This window comes from Acipenser ruthenus, chromosome 29, assembly GCF_902713425.1.
Source record: "Acipenser ruthenus chromosome 29, fAciRut3.2 maternal haplotype, whole genome shotgun sequence".
NCBI lineage: Eukaryota > Metazoa > Chordata > Actinopteri > Acipenseriformes > Acipenseridae > Acipenser > Acipenser ruthenus.
The window spans coordinates 574,600-598,839 of NC_081217.1; the positions used below are offsets into that span (position 1 = coordinate 574,600).

The 24,240-nt window shown below is 45.3% G+C and overlaps 2 protein-coding genes across 3 annotated transcripts; one reads left to right on the top strand and one right to left on the bottom strand.

Moving 5' to 3' along the window:
- The first annotated feature begins 120 nt into the window (after window positions 1-120).
- Window positions 121-17,169, top strand: LOC117432045 (serine/threonine-protein kinase 4-like). The gene is made up of 11 exons (XM_059003481.1): window positions 121-673; window positions 2,224-2,304; window positions 4,019-4,147; window positions 4,551-4,665; window positions 4,970-5,134; window positions 5,333-5,500; window positions 7,727-7,864; window positions 8,180-8,305; window positions 8,705-8,912; window positions 11,649-11,806; window positions 14,316-17,169. Exons 1-11 carry the CDS (start codon window positions 639-641, stop codon window positions 14,472-14,474), a joined length of 1,482 nt encoding a protein of 493 aa, XP_058859464.1. The 5' UTR covers window positions 121-638; the 3' UTR covers window positions 14,475-17,169.
- LOC117425597 (potassium voltage-gated channel subfamily S member 1-like) lies at window positions 16,824-23,575 on the bottom strand. 2 transcript variants are annotated; one of them, XM_059003482.1, is made up of 3 exons: window positions 23,295-23,575; window positions 21,087-22,088; window positions 16,824-19,149 (listed from the first exon to the last, which is right to left on the bottom strand). In XM_059003482.1, the coding sequence occupies exons 2-3, from the start codon at window positions 22,053-22,055 to the stop codon at window positions 18,691-18,693; spliced, it is 1,428 nt and encodes a 475-aa protein (XP_058859465.1). In that variant the 5' UTR covers window positions 22,056-22,088; window positions 23,295-23,575; the 3' UTR covers window positions 16,824-18,690. The 2 variants fall into 2 exon arrangements, with proteins under 2 accessions (XP_058859465.1, XP_033898548.3); XM_034042657.3 differs by having other exon boundaries at window positions 23,145-23,575.
- Between the last annotated feature and the right edge of the window lie 665 nt (window positions 23,576-24,240).

A 24,240-nucleotide genomic window follows, 5' to 3' on the forward strand; every position in this document is an offset into this window, starting at 1 on the left:
GGGAAAAGCTGAAGTAAGCAATGCTACAGGTTTAGTACTGAAGCAAAACAAGGGTCGGGCCAATGCATTGCAAAACCTTTAGCGACTGCAGCTCGAGGCTGGTCTGTTTCAGGTGATGCAGTAAATAGGGCTCGTATATATATGCGGGCACTTGCACTGTGCTCCGGTTTCAGGTGATGCAGTAAATAGGGCTCGTATATATATGCGGACACTTGCACTGTGCTCCGAGTCCGGCTCCTTTGTTCTCGGCTCAGTTGCATGTGCGTCCTGCGCTGGAGAGAGCCGCCCGCAGCAGCAGCAGCTGTAGGGTTACTGAGCGCTAGTCGGCCTGCCCGTCACTTTACTTCCTGTTTTCAATTGTCAGGAGGCGGAAGAAACGGAGAAAGAAGAAATACGAGTTGCGAGCGAAAAAAAAAAAAAGCAATCGGAGAAAAAGTGACGCTATCAAGAGACATGGAGATCAAACTGACCTAAGGAAGCGAAGCGGCGTAGCAGTTGCGTGTCCAGCTATCCAGTTAAAAGAATTATACAGCGGAGGAGAGCAGCGGAATTAAGCCGAGGAAACACGCACAGCCCGCTCAGAGAAACTCAAGTTTCAGGTCGACTCGGTTGAGGCTCCACACGAGGAAGCCAGAGCCATGGAGACGGTGCAAATGAGGAACAACCCGCGCAGGTACAACCATTGCAATGTTGTGAACACGTTATACCCAGACAGAGAGGCAGCGTTAAACTAACTGTACAGCGTGCGGTGCAGGAGGATTACACAAATACGAAGCTTAAAAGAGACGGGAGGTGCTGGCCGTGCAGCGACACAAACGAGGAAACTCCTCCTTCGGGGATTGCCACAGTGAATCGTTTCTGTGAAATTATTATCGTTATTATGATCTGATGGGACTGTCCGGGATTTTAATTTTAAATCTCCATCTAGACATAGTTACAGAAATCCCATTAATGTTTTATATATAATACGAACCGACGCTTACGTCTCCAGCACGTTAAGTTTAGCACAAACCAAATACGGAAATTAAGGCACACAGTGATATTTGTTATATTTTATTGGTAGGTAGAGATAACGCATGGCTTCTTCTGTTGCAGGCTGTATGTATGTATGTGTGTGTGTGTGTGTGTGTATTATATATATTTATCCCGCAGTTTTTCAGGACTGCCACCCTTACACACGCATGGATGCTCAGCCGAACAGTTTGGCTTGCATTTGTTCAGGGTCTGTGAGCTCGACACTGTGTTGACAAACCGGAAACGTGTTGCTGCGCTTTGCTGACGCTGCCAGCACAGGGTACCCGAGTGTAACATTCTGCCTTGCTGCCTGCCCCTTCCGAAGAATGAGGGGTTTGCTGTCTTCCCGTGAGAGAGACAGTGGTGCTGCACACCGCGGAACAGAATGAACCCAGGAGGAGGGAGGATAGTTAGCGTGCAGGCAGCAGCTCTGTCCCCTTAGCATTTCGGTTTGGCCTATCCGGAGGGCAGCTCGCAGCTCAGTGTTACTGTCTGCTTCGCTCTGTCTGCGTGTCCTTGCTTGTTTGCATTCTTTAGCAGTGGGCTACAGGTATGTATAGCTGACAGCAAGCAGTTTTTAATTTTTGCCCCAGTACATTTTGAGCGTTGTTTCCTCAGACATGCATTGAAGTTAATGAAGTATAACTAAACACAAAACCCATCTTTCAAAGTATCTGATGAAGTGACTTCACTGTAATCAAAGTAACCTGCCCTTTACCCACATGTCTGTCATCAGACGTGGGCTCCCTGTATGGATCCCTTTAGTAATAGCTTTTGCATAGATTGAAACGCTCTGTGAGTTTTTTTTTTTTTTTTTTCATGTATTATCCTGCATTGGCTTGCATTGTAATTTGTGGCTGCATGTTCTTTTTACCAGTGGCCCCTGATTAAATCATTGCTGTATCTAATCTCTGGCAGTTAGCTGGAGGGTATGAAGGCAGTGAGAGAAGTCCTGCGATGATCGCTTGCTTATCTGCTTCTCACAGTGCTGTGTGGTCACACGTCTTGGGTCACTAACAGGGACTGGCCCCGTGTTATCAAGGGCTTGCAGTTCTCCACGTTGTGTGGGCAGGATAAACAAAGCGCTCCTAACACAATGACCCAGAGCTGCCAGGGACACTGCAGTGAGTGGCAGGGATCCCCTCAAGTCTTCTGAAACATTGGGGTGCTGCAAAAACCCTCTCATTGTGACAATCCTCTGTTTCACAGGCAACTAAAGAAGCTAAGTGAGGACAGCTTAACTAAACAGCCAGAAGAAGTCTTTGACGTTTTGGAAAAGCTGGGAGAAGGGTAAGTTCTGTTTACAGTGCTGAATGAGATCTACTGTTCACCTGTTCTGTTTTAATCCAGGGCTCACTGTTCTGTATTGCTTTCCAACATTGTGCTCAAAAGGACCGGATTAGTGCCTGCTGTGTTAAATTATATATATATATATATATATATATAGGAAATCAAGAGACCGACTGTGAGGGTATAAACTACACCCCATTGAAGTGACACATCTGTGCACTGTGAGGGTATAAACTACACCCCATTGAAGTGACACACCTGTGCACTGTGAGGGTATAAACTACACCCCATTGAAGTGACACACCTGTGCACTGTGAGGGTATAAACTACACCCCATTGAAGTGACACACCTGTGCACTGTGAGGGTATAAACTACACCTCATTGAACTCTTGCATTCCAATGTGAAGATATAGAGCCCATTTCAGTGCTGTTTGAGTTCACTCCCCTGAGAGAGGAGGCGCCGTGTCACAGATGTGTTCACAGTCTCTTCCTGTTACACAACACCATCTTAGTGAGCTGCAAAGTGAAACTGTCCTGCTCAGCGAATAGGCTCTTTCACTGTGGAAGCTTCATCCAGTTTAAACCACTTTACACAGTGTAATCCAGAACAGGTTAAATATCCAGTTGAGAAAAAAAGAAGTGATGTGTGAAGTATAAAAAAGGGAAGTGATCATTGTTGTAGTTTGTGTGTTTGCGAGGTTCTCGTGGGTAAATAACTTGTGTAATGTCATCAATCACTTCTACAGAAAACCCTTTATATGCACTCAAGGGTTGATTTGATTGATACCCTGCAGCTGTCAGTTTTATAACACAGTTTACAGCAGAGGGGAATTGCCTTGGATTGCATTGGTCAGTTATCCATGGCTATCCTGAGAAAACTTTACGAATACGTGGCTTCAATCCCAGGGGATGGTTCCTTCATGAAAATGCTCTAAAAATCCACCAGAGGCTTATACTGCAGGTTGATCAAATCAACCCCATGGTATGTCTTATTACAAGACAGGGATGGAAATAAGACTCCTATTGCTTATCATTTACATTCCACATTTTACTACTAGCCACAGTGTATAGGTAACAAGCTCATCATTAAACACAGTTCAACCCAGGATGGATCAGACTGCTATATAAACAGGCTCTGTCATTGATCTCTCTCTCTTTCTCTCACTCTTTCTCTCCCTCGCTCGCTCTCTCTCCCTCCATCTCCCTCTCTCTCTCCCTTTCTCTCTCCCTTTCTCCCTCTCTCTCTCTCCCCCTCTCTTTCTCTCTCCCCTCTCTCCCTCTCTCCCCCTCTCCCTCTCTCCCCCTCTCCCTCTCTCCCCCTCTCTCCCTCTCTCTCCCCCTCTCTTGCTCGCTCTCTCTCCCCCTCCCTCTCTATCCCTCCCTCTCCCTCTCTCCCTCTTTCTCTCCCCCTCTCCCTCTCTCTCCCTCCCTCTCCCCCTCTCTCTCCCCTCTCCCTCTCTATCCTTCCTTCTCTCTCCCTCTTTCTCTCCCCCTCTCCCTCTCTCTCTCTCCCCCTCTCTCCCTCCCTCTCCCTCTCTATCCCTCCCTCTCCCTCTCTCTCTCCCCCTCTCCCTCTCTTTCTCTCTCGCTCTCTCCCTCTCTCTCTGTCCACACAGTGTTTGTATTGGTGTTTTTTTTCTTCTATCAGTGAATTGCCCCTGCTCTGTATATCGATGGACTGTCTTATCTAATGTGCATTTCCTCTGTTTCTAGGTCCTATGGCTGCGTCTTTAAAGCGAATTACAAAGAAACGGGTGAGATTGTAGCAATCAAGCAGGTTCCCGTGGAGTCAGACCTGCAGGAAATCATTAAGGAAATCTCTATCATGCAGCAGTGTAACAGGTAAGCAGAGCCTCTGAAATCTCTATCGTGCAGCAGTGTAACAGGGAAGCAGAGCCTCTGAAATCTCTATCGTGCAGCGGTGTAACAGGGAAGCAGAGCCTCTGAAATCTCTATCGTGCAGCAGTGTAACAGGGAAGCAGAGCCTCTGAAATCTCTATCGTGCAGCAGTGTAACAGGGAAGCAGAGCCTCTGAAATCTCTATCGTGCAGCAGTGTAACAGGGAAGCAGAGCCTCTGAAATCTCTATCATGCAGCAGTGTAACAGGGAAGCAGAGCCCCTGAAATCTCTATCATTATTATTCTTGTTATTATCATCATTGTGAAGCGGTTCAGCATGTATGGGTTTCATTTGTGCTGCTGTTTTTAATATAATGAAGCTGTCACTCTTCTTGTCCATGTTGCAGTCCTCATGTGGTGCGGTACTATGGAAGCTATTTTAAGAACACAGATTTGTGGATAGTTATGGAGTACTGTGGAGCAGGGTCTGTGTCGGACATAATCCGGCTGAGAAATAAAACGGTGAGTTCCTTTCTCGTGCCTGTGCTTGTGGATTTGTTAACAGCTGTTGTAGTCTGTTATTAAGTGATTTGCAGTGAGTGATACTGCCCTTTATAAGTTTCCATTTGGATGCTCATTGGGTAGTTTTCCTGGGGTTGTACTATGCATTTACCATCGATTTTGTCATGTTGTTAAATTTGCTTTACAGTGCCTCCCTGTGCTTTACCATGCTTTCACTGTGTTGCATTCCACTATGATTTCACTATGATAAAGTTTTATAAGGAAAGCTGAACATTAACATGACAAAGATATTCTTTCTCTCAAGTTAACCGAAGAGGAAATCGCCACAATATTACAGTCGACTCTCAAAGGACTCGAATACCTGCACTTCATGAGAAAAATCCACAGAGATATCAAAGCTGGGAATATCCTGCTGAACACAGAGGGACATGCTAAACTGGCAGATTTTGGTGTAGCAGGTCAGCTAACGGTAGGTACATCAAAGTGATCTCGTGACATGCAGATATATTCTAAGGTGCCTCTGTCCACATTGCTGTTTCAATTGTCAGTCGATTTGTTGGCTGGCACAAAACCTTTTTCCTGAGTGAAAACCTTCTTGTAAAAAGTGTGGCACGTCCGCGCTGTGCTGCGTACTGTGAGTCGGTGACACACTGTCTTTGTTTCCTAGGATACCATGGCTAAACGCAACACTGTGATAGGCACTCCGTTTTGGATGGCCCCTGAAGTCATTCAGGAGATCGGGTACAATTGTGTAGCGGACATCTGGTCCCTGGGAATAACCACCATAGAGATGGCAGAAGGAAAGCCTCCCTACGCAGATATTCATCCAATGAGAGTAAGTTTATTCAGCAGAAAGAAAGAGTTGACGAGGTTTCAGGGTGGCGTTAATCACAAAGATGTTTCTTTAAACGCATGAAAAGGTTTTGTGGCTCTGTCACAGCCGCTGAGCCAGGTTTGTGCAAAACAGCCTGACCGTGCCAGTGCTGGTTCTTAGTAGTTGTGAAACAGCCCGACCGCGCCAGTGCTGGTTCTTAATAGTTGTGAAACAGCCTGACCGCACCAGTGCTGGTTCTTAGTAGTTGTGAAACAGCCCGACCGCACCAGTGCTGGTTCTTAGTAGTTGTGAAACAGCCTGACCGCACCAGTGCTGGTTCTTAGTAGTTGTGAAACAGCCCGACCGCACCAGTGCTGGTTCTTAGTAGTTGTGAAACAGCCCGACCGCACCAGTGCTGGTTCTTAGTAGTTGTGAAACAGCCCGACCGCGCCAGTGCTGGTTCTTAGTAGTTGTGAAACAGCCTGACCGCACCTGTGCTGGTTCTTAGTAGTTGTGAAACAGCCCGACCGCACCTGTGCTGGTTCTTAGTAGTTGTGAAACAGCCCGACCGCACCTGTGCTGGTTCTTAGTAGTTGTGAAACAGCCCGACCGCACCAGTGCTGGTTCTTAGTAGTTGTGAAACAGCCCGACCGCACCAGTGCTGGTTCTTAGTAGTTGTGAAACAGCCCGACCGCACCAGTGCTGGTTCTTAGTAGTTGTGAAACAGCCCGACCGCACCAGTGCTGGTTCTTAGTAGTTGTGAAACAGCCCGACCGCACCAGTGCTGGTTCTTAGTAGTTGTGAAACAGCCCGACCGCACCAGTGCTGGTTCTTAGTAGTTGTGAAACAGCCCGACCGCGCCAGTGCTGGTTCTTAATAGTTGTGAAACAGCCTGACCGCACCAGTGCTGGTTCTTAGTAGTTGTGAAACAGCCCGACCGCACCAGTGCTGGTTCTTAGTAGTTGTGAAACAGCCTGACCGCACCAGTGCTGGTTCTTAGTAGTTGTGAAACAGCCCGACCGCACCAGTGCTGGTTCTTAGTAGTTGTGAAACAGCCCGACCGCACCAGTGCTGGTTCTTAGTAGTTGTGAAACAGCCCGACCGCGCCAGTGCTGGTTCTTAGTAGTTGTGAAACAGCCTGACCGCACCTGTGCTGGTTCTTAGTAGTTGTGAAACAGCCCGACCGCACCTGTGCTGGTTCTTAGTAGTTGTGAAACAGCCCGACCGCACCAGCGCTGGTTCTTAGTAGTTGTGAAACAGCCCGACCGCACCTGTGCTGGTTCTTAGTAGTTGTGAAACAGCCCGACCGCACCAGCGCTGGTTCTTAGTAGTTGTGAAACAGCCCGACCGCACCTGTGCTGGTTCTTAATAGTTGTGAAACAGCCCGACCGCACCAGTGCTGGTTCTTAGTAGTTGTGAAACAGCCCGACCGCACCAGTGCTGGTTCTTAGTAGTTGTGAAACAGCCCGACCGCACCAGTGCTGGTTCTTAGTAGTTGTGAAACAGCCCGACCGCACCAGTGCTGGTTCTTAGTAGTTGTGAAACAGCCCGACCGCACCAGTGCTGGTTCTTAGTAGTTGTGAAACAGCCCGACCGCACCTGTGCTGGTTCTTAGTAGTTGTGAAACAGCCCGACCGCACCTGTGCTGGTTCTTAGTAGTTGTGAAACAGCCCGACCGCACCAGTGCTGGTTCTTAGTAGTTGTGAAACAGCCCGACCGCACCAGCGCTGGTTCTTAGTAGTTGTGAAACAGCCCGACCGCACCAGCGCTGGTTCTTAGTAGTTGTGAAACAGCCCGACCGCACCAGCGCTGGTTCTTAGTAGTTGTGAAACAGCCCGACCGCACCAGCGCTGGTTCTTAGTAGTTGTGAAACAGCCCGACCGCACCAGCGCTGGTTCTTAGTAGTTGTGAAACAGCCCGACCGCACCAGCGCTGGTTCTTAGTAGTTGTGAAACAGCCCAACCGCACCAGCGCTGGTTCTTAGTAGTTGTGATTTCTTTCGCTTCTCCTCCTAGTTGTCACTGGCTAGTCCCTCTCTGATCCAGTGCTTGAACCACATGCAGGGTTCAGCCTTGCTCAGAGGAGCTGCTTCAGAGACGTGGGGTTTTATTGTGCGGGACCCCCACACCCAGCCAGGCTGTCAGCAGGACTGGTTTGTGTCATGAAGAGAGGGGTGGGGTAGGCAGGATCGTTTTATCATTGTGTGTGTGTTTGCAGTTGTTCATGTTCAGTGCTTTGTTTTAACAGGCGATTTTCATGATTCCTACAAACCCTCCTCCTACGTTTAGGAATCCGGAAACGTGGTCTGACAGCATGAATGATTTTGTGAAGCAGTGCCTTGTGAAGAACCCTGAAAACAGAGCAACAGCCACACAGCTGCTCCAGGTCAGACTGAGAATACAATACAATACAATACAATACAATACAATACAATACAATACAATAGAGCTGCTGCAGGTCAGACTGAGAATACAATACAATACAATACAATACAATACACTAGAGCTGCTGCAGGTCAGACTGATATACAAGACAATACAACACAATACAGTCTGTGTTTATATAGCACTCTTCATTAACAGAGTAATTCATTAACAGGTTATATAATGCATTCAAATCCAAGCTCAAGACAGCATTTCAAGAAGCTTCCACAGGCTTTATGTTTCCAGTCACACCAATTTGCTTTGTGTTTCCTCCTAGCACCCCTTTATAAAGAGTGCCAAACCCATCTCGATTCTCCGAGATCTGATCAATGACTCCATAGAGATCAAAATCAAGCAGGACGCTCAGCTCCGGGAGCAGGACCAAGATGATGAAGAGAACTCTGTGAGTCCTGAAATTCTTACTGTATCCAGGAGAGTAGGGCGGCCGTGTTGGAAGACACTGGCTCTGTGAGTCCTGGAATTCTTACTGTATCCAGGAGAGTAGGGCGGCCGTGTTGGAAGACACTGGCTCTGTGAGTCCTGGAATTCTTACTGTATCCAGGAGAGTAGGGCGGCCGTGTTGGAAGACACTGGCTATGTTCACCGTCATCCTTTATTTTACACCGTTTGCAATAGTTCAGGGCACTGTCGTCTTCAAAAGCTAGCTGTGTCCCGACTAACCTCCCAGACAGCGATGCAGTGGGAACCCAGCAAGGGCTGTGACTGAGTGCCTTCTATATCAGAGCAGTGCAGTCTACATTTCCAGGACCCCCTTGTAAATGAGGTACATCTCCCCTCGCAGGATGAAGAGGAGGTGGACTCGGGCACCATGGTGAGGGCGAGCTCGGGGTGCTCAGGGAAGTCGGACACCATGCGAGCGGCCGGCACGCTGAGCGAGGGCTCCAACACCATGATCCAGCACGACGGCACCATGGAGAGCCGCATGGGCACCATGGTGATCAACACTGAAGAGCAGGAGGAGGAGGAGGAGGAGGCGGGCACCATGAAGAGTACGTAGCAGTGCACGCTCGTTTCTTTATTTCTCTTCCTTTCTTTCTCTTTCATTTTTTATATATTTAATCCGTGTGCCATTAAAATAGGACTCCGATTGGGGACGAACTGAACAGTTTAAACGTTGCCCGGGGTAAAGACTGAACGTGTGTGTGTTCCTCAATTCCTTCACCCCATCATTCAGTGTACTGCCTCTATTGCAAACCTTGAAGATATTGCAGTGTATCCACAAGGTGGCCTCAGAGCCACACCTAATTAAATGCTGCTGTTTCTCTGGGAGCCGTGACTCCAGCAGAGGGAGTAAGAGGTTGAGATTTCCTAGAGAGAATTTAACACTAGCAGGACCTGCGCACATCACAGCACACTGATCCTACAGGCTATTGCATTAATAACAGGAACAGTGAGAGCTGGTTTAACACTAGCAGGACCTGCGCACATCACAGCACACTGATCCTACAGGCTATTGCATTAATAACAGGAACAGTGAGAGCTGGTTTAACACTAGCAGGACCTGCGCACATCACAGCACACTGATCCCACAGGCTATTGCATTAATAACAGGAACAGTGAGAGCTGGTTTAACACTAGCAGGACCTGCGCACATCACATCACACTGATCCTACAGGCTATTGCATTAATAACAGGAACAGTGAGAGCTGGTTTAACACTAGCAGGACCTGCGCACATCACAGCACACTGATCCCACAGGCTATTGCATTAATAACAGGAACAGTGAGAGCTGGTTTAACACTAGCAGGACCTGCGCACATCACAGCACACTGATCCCACAGGCTATTGCATTAATAACAGGAACAGTGAGAGCTGGTTTAACACTAGCAGGACCTGCGCACATCACAGCACACTGATCCCACAGGCTATTGCATTAATAACAGGAACAGTGAGAGCTGGTTTAACACTAGCAGGACCTGCGCACATCACAGCACACTGATCCTACAGGCTATTGCATTAATAACAGGAACAGTGAGAGCTGGTTTAACACTAGCAGGACCTGCGCACATCACAGCACACTGATCCCACAGGCTATTGCATTAATAACAGGAACAGTGAGAGCTGGTTTAACACTAGCAGGACCTGCGCACATCACAGCACACTGATCCCACAGGCTATTGCATTAATAACAGGAACAGTGAGAGCTGGTTTAACACTAGCAGGACCTGCGCACATCACAGCACACTGATCCCACAGGCTATTGCATTAATAACAGGAACAGTGAGAGCTGGTTTAACACTAGCAGGACCTGCGCACATCACATCACACTGATCCTACAGGCTATTGCATTAATAACAGGAACAGTGAGAGCTGGTTTAACACTAGCAGGACCTGCGCACATCACAGCACACTGATCCTACAGGCTATTGCATTAATAACAGGAACAGTGAGAGCTGGTTTAACACTAGCAGGACCTGCGCACATCACAGCACACTGATCCCACAGGCTATTGCATTAATAACAGGAACAGTGAGAGCTGGTTTAACACTAGCAGGACCTGCGCACATCACAGCACACTGATCCCACAGGCTATTGCATTAATAACAGGAACAGTGAGAGCTGGTTTAACACTAGCAGGACCTGCGCACATCACAGCACACTGATCCCACAGGCTATTGCATTAATAACAGGAACAGTGAGAGCTGGTTTAACACTAGCAGGACCTGCGCACATCACAGCACACTGATCCCACAGGCTATTGCATTAATAACAGGAACAGTGAGAGCTGGTTTAACACTAGCAGGACCTGCGCACATCACAGCACACTGATCCTACAGGCTATTGCATTAATAACAGGAACAGTGAGAGCTGGTTTAACACTAGCAGGACCTGCGCACATCACAGCACACTGATCCTACAGGCTATTGCATTAATAACAGGAACAGTGAGAGCTGGTTTAACACTAGCAGGACCTGCGCACATCACAGCACACTGATCCCACAGGCTATTGCATTAATAACAGGAACAGTGAGAGCTGGTTTAACACTAGCAGGACCTGCGCACATCACAGCACACTGATCCCACAGGCTATTGCATTAATAACAGGAACAGTGAAAGCTGGTTTAACACTAGCAGGACCTGCGCACATCACAGCACACTGATCCTACAGGCTATTGCATTAATAACAGGAACAGTGAGAGCTGGTTTAACACTAGCAGGACCTGCGCACATCACAGCACACTGATCCTACAGGCTATTGCATTAATAACAGGAACAGTGAGAGCTGGTTTAACACTAGCAGGACCTGCGCACATCACAGCACACTGATCCTACAGGCTATTGCATTAATAACAGGAACAGTGAGAGCTGGTTTAACACTAGCAGGACCTGCGCACATCACAGCACACTGATCCCACAGGCTATTGCATTAATAACAGGAACAGTGAGAGCTGGTTTAACACTAGCAGGACCTGCGCACATCACAGCACACTGATCCCACAGGCTATTGCATTAATAACAGGAACAGTGAGAGCTGGTTTAACACTAGCAGGACCTGCGCACATCACATCACAGCGCACTGATTCAAACCAAGCTGCTTATCAGCTGTTGGCAATATCAAGAAAGAGTGCAAAGTACCGCGACAGAGATCTTAAGAAAGCATAAAACCTTTCTAAAACAAGCTTGTGTCTTTATTAAAGGGATTGTGCTTTTTGTATGCGTCAATCTGAATTGTTTTCATTCCTGCTGCTGTTTTCTACAAAGTGTTCCTGTTTCCTTTAACGCAGGGAGAGACGAGACTATGCAGCCTGTGAAGCCCTCCTTCCTGGAGTACTTTGAGCAGAAGGAGAAGGAGATCCAAGCCAACAGCCACAGCAACAAAAGTGATCGAAGCAACAGCTCTTCAGAGGGCTGGAAAGTACCTCCGGAGGGAGACTTTGAAAATGTAAGTAACTTTATTATATTGAGTGAAACCCCAACACTGCCCACTGAGGTCCTGGGACAAGACAGCTATAATACACTCATGAGTATTTCTACATTATAAAACCACATGCATATTTTATATTGAGAGCAGTCTCAATGAGGCCAGTGCACACAAGGGGAGTGTGCATTTTGCATTTTAAAATATTTCATTCAAATGGAATACTTTTTCAAACAGGAGGTGTGTATACACATATACCAGACTATTCAAATTTAAATGATACATTTCATTTATCATTTACAATTGACTTTAGAATGCAAATAGTGCAGCACAGTCCCAATAGAGAATGATTATTCTTCAAATGTCTGTAGAGTGAAGATAAAAAGCTCCTTTAATGTATTTTCCAGACATGCTGGGTTTGAGTTTAGCATTCATCAGTCTTATCTGTGAAAGTGTGACGCTGGGAATGGAACAGAGCAGCGAGAGACTTCCTTTCACACGTTTGCTGGAGGATCCTTTCAGGGGGCGTGTTCATGAACTTCAGCAATGCTCTACATTGCTTGAAAGAAACCTCATTGTTTCTTAGAAAATGCAGGGGATTCAAACTCAAAATAAATATATAGTAAAATAATTTGATAACAAATAGCTGTTGCATGCAGTGAGAATGTGTAGGACCCAGTGTATTACTTTGAGTCTAGTACTGGCAGGCAGGACTGGATCCTGGGACCCGGGTGAAGAGAACTGGTGGACCTTCTTCTGCACATTAAAGGGCTGCGTCGCGTTCAGATACTGCCCAGTATAACACCTTTCGTTGCGCTTAGCAAAATGTATGCTGTTGCTGCTTCAAGTGTTCGATCAGTGCAAGTCCCTACTGCGTTTCAAAGTAGTTCAGTAATGCCCACGGCTGTTGATTTGCATTTTTCTAGGAGGAATTAGCTGCCAAATGCGACATTAAGTGAGGTTGTGAGGCATCTAAACAGGCCTGCTGTGTTCAGTGCTGTTCTGTGTTGAAGGGCAGGTCATTTACAAGTTGGGATTCAGGTTAATAATGCTGTAACGTAGAGAAAGCGCAGGTCGTTTACAAGTTGGCATTCAGCTGTATTTCTGTTGACGTTTTATTTTCCTTTGCTGAATCAACTAACTTCTGAGTATTTTGCAGAGCAATACATTTTTTTCAGAGTGTTTAGAGGTTTCACATGTAGTTTGAATCAGCTGAGGTTTGTTTGCGTCTGTCATTGCCCCCAAAGTAACAGTAATCCTGCACACCATTGCATTTGTATTTGTGCTTTCCTATGACCTTCTTTCTGTCTGACTTCTAGCATGGATGCATTCATTGAGCGGATCTTCATGTCCGTATCATTTATAAAATACTAGTTTTGATCAATGCATGTTTCACATTATTGAATAATGGCACGCCTGTTAGGAATGAATAAGGATTTGTATTTGGTGTGCTTGTCGTGGTCTTTGATTGAGATTCAGAGGAGCAGGGGCTGGAATGGACTGGCATACTTTATTTATCAGTCTAGTTTTACAGGGCTGGGGTACCTGGGTATCAGTCCAATTTTACAGGGCTGGAGTACCTGGGTATCAGTCCAGTTTTACAGGGCTGGGTTACCTGGGTATCAGTCCAGTTTTACAGGGATGGGTTACCTGGGTATCAGTCCAGTTTTACAGGGCCTGGAGTTCCTGGGTATCAGTCCAGTTTTACAGGGCTGGAGTACCTGGGTATCAGTCCAGTTTTACAGGGCTGGAGTACCTGGGTATCAGTCCAGTTTTACAGGGCTGGGGTACCTGGGTATCAGTTCAGTCTTATAGACTGTATTGGATTGTTGCTGGGGATGACTGCACACTAATTTTGAATGATGTGAACAGTGCTTGTCGTTGCAGACTCAGTGATTATAATGAACTGCTTGTTGTGTGTAAGGACCACAGTGTCAGTGGAGCTGCTCCCCTGTTGAAAAGCCTATTACTCTGGTGCTTGTGATTATTATAAGGCATCTGTCACTGCGTGCCTGAAAACATTCACTGTAGCAATGGGATCGTTTGTCTCGTTCACCACAGAAGCTGCAGCAGCAGCCCTGGATTAATAAAAGAAAAACCGCCAACAGGGAATCGCTGGTGTACGAGAACAGTTTTAGTTGTGTGTAAATTTACAAGTTTCATTTGAGCAGTCGTGCATTATTCATATAGTGTGTGTTTATGATTTTACATAATTGGTTCTTCATGAAGTTACACTGAATATGAATTAAGGATATAACAATAAATATGGAAACCAAACCAACTGAGTGTTCAATTGTAAATCTAAAAAAAACATTCTGTACAGGCAAGTGAGGCCGGTGTCTTCAGGGATGGGAATAAGACTCCCACTGCAGAGCCGTTTGATCCATTCCTGGTTTTACTATGAGTTTACTAAGACACACCTGAGCTTGTTATCCGTACACTGGGTCTAATCAAGCTTGTCTTATTGTCCTGTCGTCTTTGAGCCATGCGTTAGCAGCTTCAAACCCTGTCAGTGAATGTGTTGTGCTTGCAGATGAGAAGCTGGACCGTGGAGGACCTGCAGACCAGGCTGACCTCCCTCGACCCGATGATGGAGCAGGAAATCGAGGAGATCCGGCAGAGGTACCAGGCGAAGAGGCAGCCCATCCTCGACGCCATCGACGCCAAGAAACGCAGGCAGAAGAACTTCTGAGCTGTGTGTTTTGCTTTTGAAGGGGGGGGGAGGAATATGGACCATTCTTACTAGCGAGTTGTAAACAATATGCAAAGCAGTGACTCTGAACTCAATGGTTGCCTTTTGTTTAGTTTTTTGGGGGTTCTACATGTTTGTGCGTGCGTGTCTTTGTATTTTCTGCAAACATTTTTAAACTGCTGTTTCTTACTCCCAGGAGTAATCCCCATACATGTTTCTTTGTTCATGTGTGTTTCATCGATGCAGCTGCTGGTATAGCATGGTAATCCGTGGACGCGTGGACACTCACAACAGAGCTGTGTATATTTCTGATAGGGTGTAGATTTAGTGCACTGGGGTCTGTGCTTGTGTGTTCACAGTGACACATTCAAACTGAGCCTGCCAACTTCGCATCTCCAGTTATTGGCATTATTTTTTAATGTGTTGCAATAGCACCATGCACGTTTGGGGATAGCCAGACACAATGCAAGAAAAGCACACGCTGGGAGATTGTGGCTTGATTAGCACTGAAGCCGTTTCACTTACTTTTCTGCTGTCCTGTCCAGCTTCAAAGGGGTTAAGCGCTCTTTCCTCGGCAGTCGGCACAGGTTTCGACCGGTAGTTTATAAATATATTCTTTATAGGATAATGCTGATCCGCTGGGAGGCTGCTGCAGAGAAATGGATCTCATTTGTGGATACCCAGGTTTCTGAAGTGCTTCTGCCTCGGAGGGTTTTTGAAACGGACAGGGCAATAATTGAATAAGCAACAAAGACTAATGTAGGTGTGGACTGCTGTCTTCTGCCATGCTTACTGGATTGCTAAAACTATCCAAGGGGTTGTTGGGATCACACAGAACAGTAGATCTGGGAACAAAGGACTACTTCTTATTTATTTATTATTATTATTATTATTAAAGGTATCTGAACCTTTTCATACAAGGGATGATGGAGTCAGACCTTGAGCTGGTCTTTGTATCGTGCTGTTTGTATGTGTTGGTTTTTCACCACACTCAGACTCGTTTTCATGAGCTGTAAGTTATTAGGTATTATAGGTTTGTATTTACAGATTACACATTGAGTCTGTCTTTCTCCACTGTCCACTCCATCCTGAATTCTGGACTATGCAACCCGTGTCAAACTGCCTTACACAGCCTTCATTAGGTGTTTCGTGGTGCAGAAGTTTCTGTTTCAGTGGCCTTGACTTCTGTAATTTGTACTCTTTTTATATATCGGGATTCCTCTGTTTTTTCTTTCTGTGATTCAGCTCAGAGTACTGCTTCAGGGTTTTTTATTTTCTATCCAGTTCGAAAGTAGAAACATGTCTTTTTTACATGGCACCTGCTGTGGCTCTGCATGCGACTCTGTTTACTGCTCTGTGATTTGCTGAAACGTGAAGCTAAACTTGCACAATTGTTTGGATTCCTAGCACTGCCAGTCTGCCGTTTGGTCTTGCTAGGAACCCCTAACCGTCTCAAAGTGAAATGTTCTTAATTCGCTCTGATAATTACATCTGTTGACTTGCAAAGCAAACTGAAAAGTGAACCCCTTGCAGTGTTACTGGCATACATTAAGGTGTGCAAGAAGTGCTAGCTGCAAATATTCTGCTTCTTCATCATAGTTGTATGTATATAAAATACAGTGTCCTGAGATTGTATGTGTGTGTGAGCTAGAACTAGGGTCCGGTGCCTTTTCAGAGTGACGATTAAACAGCAGTTCAGTCTGAAACATTATACAATCTAATTTAGTATTTCCCCCAAATCTTTGATAAAACATTGAATTCAACGTTTACGTGAGTGCATTTCGTAAAAACTTCGACACGTGAGAATAAAATAGGGTACAGTTAGAATTGCGACTGAAATACATGTTTTTGTTATTCGCTTGATTGTTAATCATATTTATGGATAAACCTTGTTAATAATAATTACAGATATACCTGAAAGAAGCAATGGAATCATGCACGGCTGGTTAGAAAATCGATGCTGACTTTTATATTTTTATTTTTTTCCAAGGTTAAGGAAAATCTCAAAGCGGTCCATAATGTTTGCTGTGTCCTTGCTGCTGTCTTAAGTTACTGGCGTAAGGTTTCATTATTCTTTTATTAGCTGAAGTGGCTGGGTGCATGCATTTTTAATGCAAACGCATCTGAAAGCAAACCTCTCCCTGGAGATCCTGCCTGTTTCAGTCTCCCTCAGCTCAGGCGTCAGGCTTTGTTGCAGCAGTAGAGTGCGTGTGCACGTGTGCAGTGACGAGGCTTTTGCTTGTCTGGATCTGGTGGTAATAGATACTTCCTAGCCGGTGTGTTTAACTGCAGCTGGCCAGGGCTCTCTTTGGGATTGGCTATCAAAGGCATGAGCAGTGTTTTTTTGGGGGGGGGGGGGTGTGACACGGAGGAAGTCTCTCTTCTACACCGTTACCTCTTCATTCCCTGTATCGTACCTTCAGGGAAAAACACCAGCAGCACAAAAGCACTGAAGATGTTCAGAAAAAAAACATCAATACACTTGTTCTGCTCAAGATACTTTTATTTTTAATTTTACAGGTTGTTTTAATTGTAACTGCTGTATTTGTCATCGAAATGTATATACTTACAGTGTTTAAAATGATGTGTATTTTCTTCTCAAATTATCAATTTTGCATTCTTGCTCGTGGATTGTGTGTTTTTTTTTAAGAATGTATTTTCCTACGGCACTGAATAATAAAATAATAAAAATACACCTGGTGTCATAGTAGAATCTTTGTATAATCCTTTTATACCACTGGTGTGTCTCTGTCTCTCTGTCTTCTCTCTCTCTCTCTCTGTCTCCTCTCTCACTCTGTCTCTCTCTGTCTCCTCTCCTCTCTGTCTCCTCTCTCTCTGTCTCCTCTCCTCTCTCTCTGTCTCCTCTCCTCTCTATCTCCTCTCTCTGTCTCGGATCACCTGATCAATTATTAGAAATGCAGTCTGTAAGAAACATTTCACAGAAGTATGACTGGGCACGTACGTGCACGCGGTGGCTTCCGTTACTAAATAAATTGCATTTGGAAGGGCTTTTCATCATGCTTCCTCTCAAATCAAGCTTGGCCTCCCATTGCTCCCTTTACTGTGGAAGCAAACCCTTCCATTAGCTTATCCGAATGATCCTCAAACGAGTTGTCCAATTCTCACTCACTCGTCGGAATTCTGTGAGCACTATGTGAAGAGAGACGGGTTCAGCTGTATGTATTCACTTCTAATCGCTGCTTTAGGGCTCTGCACTGAGCCATCTCAATGTAACCACAGGAGCCATCGCAGGGACTCCAACGCTTCAATCTGGACCGGCTCTGCAAACTTTAAGCAGTGCTTTTGCTGCTCGTTCTGCAAAGCGTTATGATCACTCACACCCTATACATACAGAACACTGTATCTGTGGATCTTACTACAGATTTTACACGATAATAAAGGGCGCCGGTCCTTCTAGAAACACTGCGTCAATGCAAGCATGCTTTTATTTCTTTCCAGTGCTTTATTTGTGTTCAATCACAAATAAAGTCACTAACACTCCCTGCTAGGCTGTGCTCTCAGCTCACACAGCGGCACCTCCTCTAGCACGATATCCTGGATGCAATGCCAGCTCCTATAAAGAGAACCGAAGTGTGAATCCAATCCTCCAAACCCTCCTGGATATGAGCCGGCTCCTTCGCTGTGCCGATTTCAATTACAGACCAATAAACTGCGTCTGCAGTCATGGCTCCTGTGTGATGTGTCCTGTCAGCAGCTGCCTCCATCCCCTTGCTTGATAATAACATTTTGAATTAGATTTTCATAGGTCATAAAAAAGGAAAGAAAACAGACAACAAATTTACCTTCTTTCAAACAAACGAAGCAACAGCTTTGCCAGCAGTGGATTATAGAAGTATGTGCCAGTAGCTATAGCGTGTGTGCAAAAGCCCTTAAATATTTCAACCAAAATGCAAAATCTGTCCTTCTCAGCAGAACGAAGTGTTAAGCAGCATAAGAGCGGTTAGGATTCAGCGATTTGTAATGTTAGTCAACTTCAGTACACTGCAGATACCTTACTAAGTACTCTTCTAAAACTGTCAAAAGCACGCTGCCTAAAAACTGTCAAAAGCACGCTGCCTAAAAACTGTCAAAAGCATGCTGCCTAAAAACTGTCAAAAGCACGCTGCCTAGCAGTGAGCGAGTGGAGTCGAGTTCAAGATGAATAAAGACCATTCATGAACGGAGCTACAAAGCTGAGCCGCTGCTGCTGCTGCCGCTAGGGGAGGGGGGAGGCAGCCTCTCCCCTGCTCCTCCCCCAGTCGTCCCCCTCCTCCTCCTCCTCCAGTCCCTGGCTCTCCATCTCCATCTCCTCCGCCTCGGACTCGCCCTCCCCCGGCTCCAGCGGCTTCCTGTGTCCGTTCCTCACGGAGGCCTCCAGGGCCTTCTGCTTGCGGTAGAAGTGGGAGAACTTGTTGAAGATGATGGTGATGGGCAACGCCACCACCAGGGTGCCCCCCAGGATACAGCCCGAGGCGGCCAGCTTGCCAGCGACGGTGACTGGCACCACGTCTCCATAGCCTACCGTGGTCATGCTCACCGTGCCCCACCACCAGCATGCCGGGATGGTGTCCAGACCCACCTCCTCTTCATACTCCGCAGTGTATGCCATGCCGGAGAACACCGACACCCCCACTGCCAGGTACAGCAGCAAGCTCCCCACCTCCCGATAGCTGTGCTGTAACAAAACAACACCACCATCATCAGTATACTGACTCACACACACACACACACACAGAGTGACCTGAACTGATGGCACAGTGCCAAAGCAAAGGCAATGTATATATATATATATATGATATATGTACATTTTTTGGCACAAGAGTTAATCCTTCGTTTCCCTAAACACTGTTTAATTTACTGTATAGATCTATAAGGTTTGGCTTTCAATCTAGTTCAAGACACAAATGAAACAAGTTGAGAATCACTTCTTCTCTCCAGGTCCACATCACACAATGGAATAATGTTTTCACGCAGCGGGTGAGCCGGCTGGCTGGTTAGCTCTGTAGGTAGAGCAGAGGACTCTGATTCCCAGGTTAGTGGGTTCAAACCTGTGTTAGGAGCATGTGTTTTCCTTTCATTTTCAAAGACTTTGCCCTTTTTGAGAGACTCAGTTTTACAAAATGGGACAAGGTCTCAGTGGTCTTAAGCATAAAAATAATAATCTAAAGAGGTTGCTGCATGATCTTAAATGCAGTGCTCGACTGGTGCAGTGTGATACGTGCTGAGGTCCTGTCTTGTGTTTAACCTCGTTCCTGCAGATTACTGCACAGATCCCATTCCAGCTGCAGCATTCATAGAGGAGGATGGGCTGCTTTGCTGCCGTGGCTTATGAAAACATGACAAATACACCAGCTGCTTCCTCAGGCTGTCTGACAGCCTGAAACCCAGGTAAGACCTTTCAGCTGCACCATCGGGCTGTGATAGTTTATTATCTCACATAAGCACAGACATCACACCTCCAACTTGTTGTCTCTCCTGATCCTCAGAGACACATCCAGCGATGGCCTTGGCCTGTGCTCACTTCACAGGCTGGGACGCAGTGCACATATTTAATAGCACACAAGCGGAGGTCAGCGTCTCTTAAAAACGTTATTGACTCACAGACTATGTCAAGTTCAAGTAAATGTCAAAGGATGGATTACTCTGCCTGATTGCCGTGCAAACGATTGTCAATGAAGGAAAAATAATTGAACACATGGAGTATTGTATGCACTTCAAAATACAGGTAGATTAATACCTGCCGCTAGGCTTGGCTTGTACTTGCGTTACATTGTTTAATACAGGTAGATTAATACCCTCAGCTAGGCTTGGATTTTATTGTAACAGGTTCTAAAGGATACTGGTCTGTGTTCCTACCCTGTTCTAAATTGTTTAATTGAATCAATTAAACCTCCTTCCAGTCCCTGAAGTAGTTCATTGTATCCTTTTACCTGTTAAAGCTGGAGTGGAACGGAGTGATTGGACACTCCTGCTCTAAACTACTCAATAATGAGCAGGATCTCATATCACGAGTCTCAATTAATCTAGTCCTGTGAGCCTAATGTGTGTTTAACCACATTCAAGTCATTTATGTAAGCTTGGATCTCACTGATAACATAATAATCTGATCTATAACCATGCTGTGCCCATTTCTATGGACAGGTTATCAATAAATGACAGAGAGTTGAGTACTTGTTCCGGAAAGAGTTGTTTTTATCAATTATGGATTGGTTTGCTACGCAGACGTAGGCTGGGAGAAGATAATGATTGTCTACTAGACTAAAAAAAGTTTCTTCTTGACTGAAAAATCAATGTAACTTTAGGACTAGTGAGATCTAATAATAGTCAGAAAGCCTCATACCAGGAGTATCTTGCATGCATCTATTCTGTATACAGCAGGTAGTTTTTTTGTAATTTATTTTCATCTTCTAATGCATTTTTAAGTGCACTGAGACAATGTAACAGCCGCTACCTTATTGCCAATGATTCCACTTTGAGTGGGTGCATGTAATATGATTAAGCCAACAGACCTTAGAGGCATGGAAAGGTTTAATACATACTCCAGCAAAGTTTTTACAGAGAGGCTAAAAAAAAAGAAACACCAAGAACAGTCAACAACCTCGCTCACATTACCTTTAATGTAGCTCCCAGCGACCTCAGTCCAGTGGAGTGCCTCGCCAGCTTTAACACCCTGAATATTCTCATGAGCCGCAACACCTGGACCAGTTTCCCCAGGTTTCCCAGTTTCCCAGACTCGCTCCCCACAGCCAGGTCAAAGAGCAAGGTGAAGTAGATAGGAAGTACGGACACAAGGTCAATCAGGTTCAGCGGATTCAAAAAGAACTTCTTCCTGTTTGGTGCCAGGATCATGCGGGCCAAGACCTCAAAGCTGAACCAGCAGATGCAGAAGTACTCAAGGATCTGAAGAGTGCGGTCATCCAGCGCGGTCCCGTCCTCGTCAAACACCTGGTACTCAGGGAGGCTGTTGATGCACATGGTGGCTATAGAGGTGAGCACCACGCTGATGGAGATGAAGCTAAACAGCTTGCTGGGGATGGAATAGCCGGGGTTCTCCAAAGTCAACCAGAGGCGCTTGCGGACAGTTCCGCAGCGCATGTCCCGGAACAGCAGGATGTCCTTAGTCAGGTCTGAGATCTCGTCGACGGAGGTGTCTATGCTGCTCACGTCGCTCTCCTCGTCCCAGCTCTTGTCCCGGCTCTCCAGCTTGCGGTCCTGGTAGCGGTAGCTGCAGCAGCTGTCCAGGAAGAACTCGTTGATCCCCCAGTACTCGATCTCCTGGCAGAAGGAGAAGATGCACAGGTCCTCCACGATGTGAAGCTTCCCAGTCTGGTAGAAGTGGAGCACATAGGGAAAGAGGCCGGGGTTCCTGTCGAAGTAGAACTCCTTCTCCGTCATGTCGTAGTCATCGCAGATCTGCAGGATGGACTCCTCCGAGTCGCAGGACAGCAGCCGGCCCAGCCTGGTGTCTGGGAACTTCTTGAGGGTGCTGGAACAGAGGTTCCTCTTCAAGCCTCCCACATTGATGTTGAGGAGGTGATCCTCGGAGTGAGGGTCCCACACAGGGAGGGTTTCATTGACCATGGTCACCACATCCAGTGGAGGAGCTCAGTCAGCCTGCAATCGAACAGGACACATCAACAAGACAGGCCACTTCTTACCGTTCTGATGAAGACAAAAGAATCAAGGAACTGATCTGCAGAATGCAAATGATACATGTTGTTACTGCCTTTAACTGTGTAAATGAATTTGCTTTCAGATGGAATTTAACACGTGACAGGACCTCATGAGTCAGTATTTTTTTTTTTTTTGATGGCAATTGAATTTGTAATAAATGCACAGTTAAATTTGCTTGCAACACCTGCGTAATGCACCGTTTAGAGCTAGCAGTACATAGAGATGTCCTGCCATAGACAGGCGGCCATTCCAGGGTAGTTTTAACTGAGCATTAAAAAGAGAATCGCATGAATTAACAATACGTGTCACATTCTGAAAGCTGTATTATTATTATTATTATTATTATTATTATTATTATTATTATTATTATTATTATTATTATTATTATTATTATTATTATTATATAATTGTTAAAGACGTCTTTATTTCCATTTCATTTTTTTTTTTTTTTAATAAGCCATTTCGTAGATATTAATAAACCCCCCTTTCGGTTTTACAGCACTTTTCTATAAGTATTTGTTTAAAAGCCGGTTTTCACCCACTTCCCAGCACTCCGGCAGAAATTCTCCTGCTCGAGGAGAAAAAGTTTCTCAATAATTTAGCAGAGCGAGGGCTCGGAGTCCCGAGTCACTGATCTGGAAAATCACTACACACAAAAAGACACGACACCAGTTGCATGCTAAAAATACTACCGTTAAGAATGCAGCAACAACATGCCATCAACGAAAGGTCAGTATATGGATAATATAGACTACGCTTTGTTTTGTAATTTCTTCTTAAAAGCCACAAGAGATTATTAACCAGTGCAAAATACTACTACTACTACTACTAATAATAATAATAATAATAATGATAATAATAATAATAATAATAATAACAATTACAATTCTGTGTAGACAGCCGCGCCTGTTGATTCCATGCAGCAGTGTAGCTGCGGTATTAGACTGAGCTCTTGAAAAGGGTTCAAGCGTGCCATGCTACACTATTATCATGTACCTGGTTTCACGGCGCTTCAGTAGTAGTTGAATTTATTTAACACCCTGCAGCTCCGTATTCCATTCTTCAGTCAGGCTGGACGCGTAATTGTTAATATGCTGCTCATTCAAAGATGTTATTCTGTATCACAGGGTGAGTATCATTACCCACCTGAACGCGACCTCTTACGGTGTTTCAAAAGGCGCATCCTTTCTCCCCACGTCTATCCCATCTGAAGCTCGGAGGTCTGCCCTGTCAGTGCCAGTGATGATGAATTTAATAAGACTCTTATAAGAATGCGTGGAGTGCGAATTTAATAAAAGTAAGTGGTGAAAAAAAAATAAAGGTTTCGATTTTTTTTTTTTTTTTTTTTGTAGCACTTCAGTTGATTGCTAAGGACTTTCCTCCCAGTTTTGGTGAAAGTATCCTCCAGAAATGATTACGCGCACATCTCTCTCCTTTCATTATACGCTCACTCTGCACTTAATAATAATAATTCTCAGAGTAGCACACTGGATTTACACTGTTACGCATTAGGGACGGTCGCAATTTTCCATTACTCTCAGTTAGGGGACGTGTCGAATTTACTTTTTTTTTGCGCTCAGCTGTTTATCGAAATGTATTTCTGAATGGAAATGCTGTTTATGAAGTTTACCTTTAATGTATCACTGAATTATCTCTTTCACGTGAGCTAAACATATATTGCATATTCCTTAAAGCCCTGCAGTGCCAGTATGAATGCGGAGGATCTCTGTGACCTAATGTCTGAATTATCAAGTTACTGGGTTCAAAAATGATGTATTTCTGCTGCAGTTTATTAAGTTTGTAACAGTCTGTAAATCTGCTGAAGTAATTGATAGTGTAGTAGTAATTGTAATGTCAATATTGTAGCCTAGGTCTCTTGGAGGTATATTCTGAAAAGATTGTGTGAAGAATGTCAGTACCAAGTTTCATTGTAATTAAAGGAGCAGCTCTCAAGATTAAGATATAAACATTAAACAATATATACAATGTAATAATATATAGATGGACTTACATTGACAGCATGCTGAATGCTGTAAGTTCTTAAAGATCCCCACACCGAGACTGATCACAGTACAGGATGGCTCTGAAGATA

What these genes read in the sequence shown, in the direction of transcription:
- LOC117432045 (XM_059003481.1), top strand. Translation starts at nt 639, where the DNA reads ATGGAGACGGTGCAAATGAGGAACAACCCGCGCAG. An exon ending in GTGTAGCAGGTCAGCTAACG is followed by an intron (nt 5,135 to 5,332) that starts GTAGGTACATCA and finishes TTTGTTTCCTAG; the next exon opens with GATACCATGGCTAAACGCAA. An exon ending in GGAGGCGGGCACCATGAAGA is followed by an intron (nt 8,913 to 11,648) that starts GTACGTAGCAGT and finishes CCTTTAACGCAG; the next exon opens with GGAGAGACGAGACTATGCAG.
- LOC117425597 (XM_059003482.1), bottom strand. Translation starts at nt 22,055, where the DNA reads ATGGTCAATGAAACCCTCCCTGTGTGGGACCCTCACTCCGAGGATCAC. An exon ending in CGCTGGGAGCTACATTAAAG is followed by an intron (nt 19,150 to 21,086) that starts GTAATGTGAGCG and finishes GTTTTGTTACAG; the next exon opens with CACAGCTATCGGGAGGTGGG.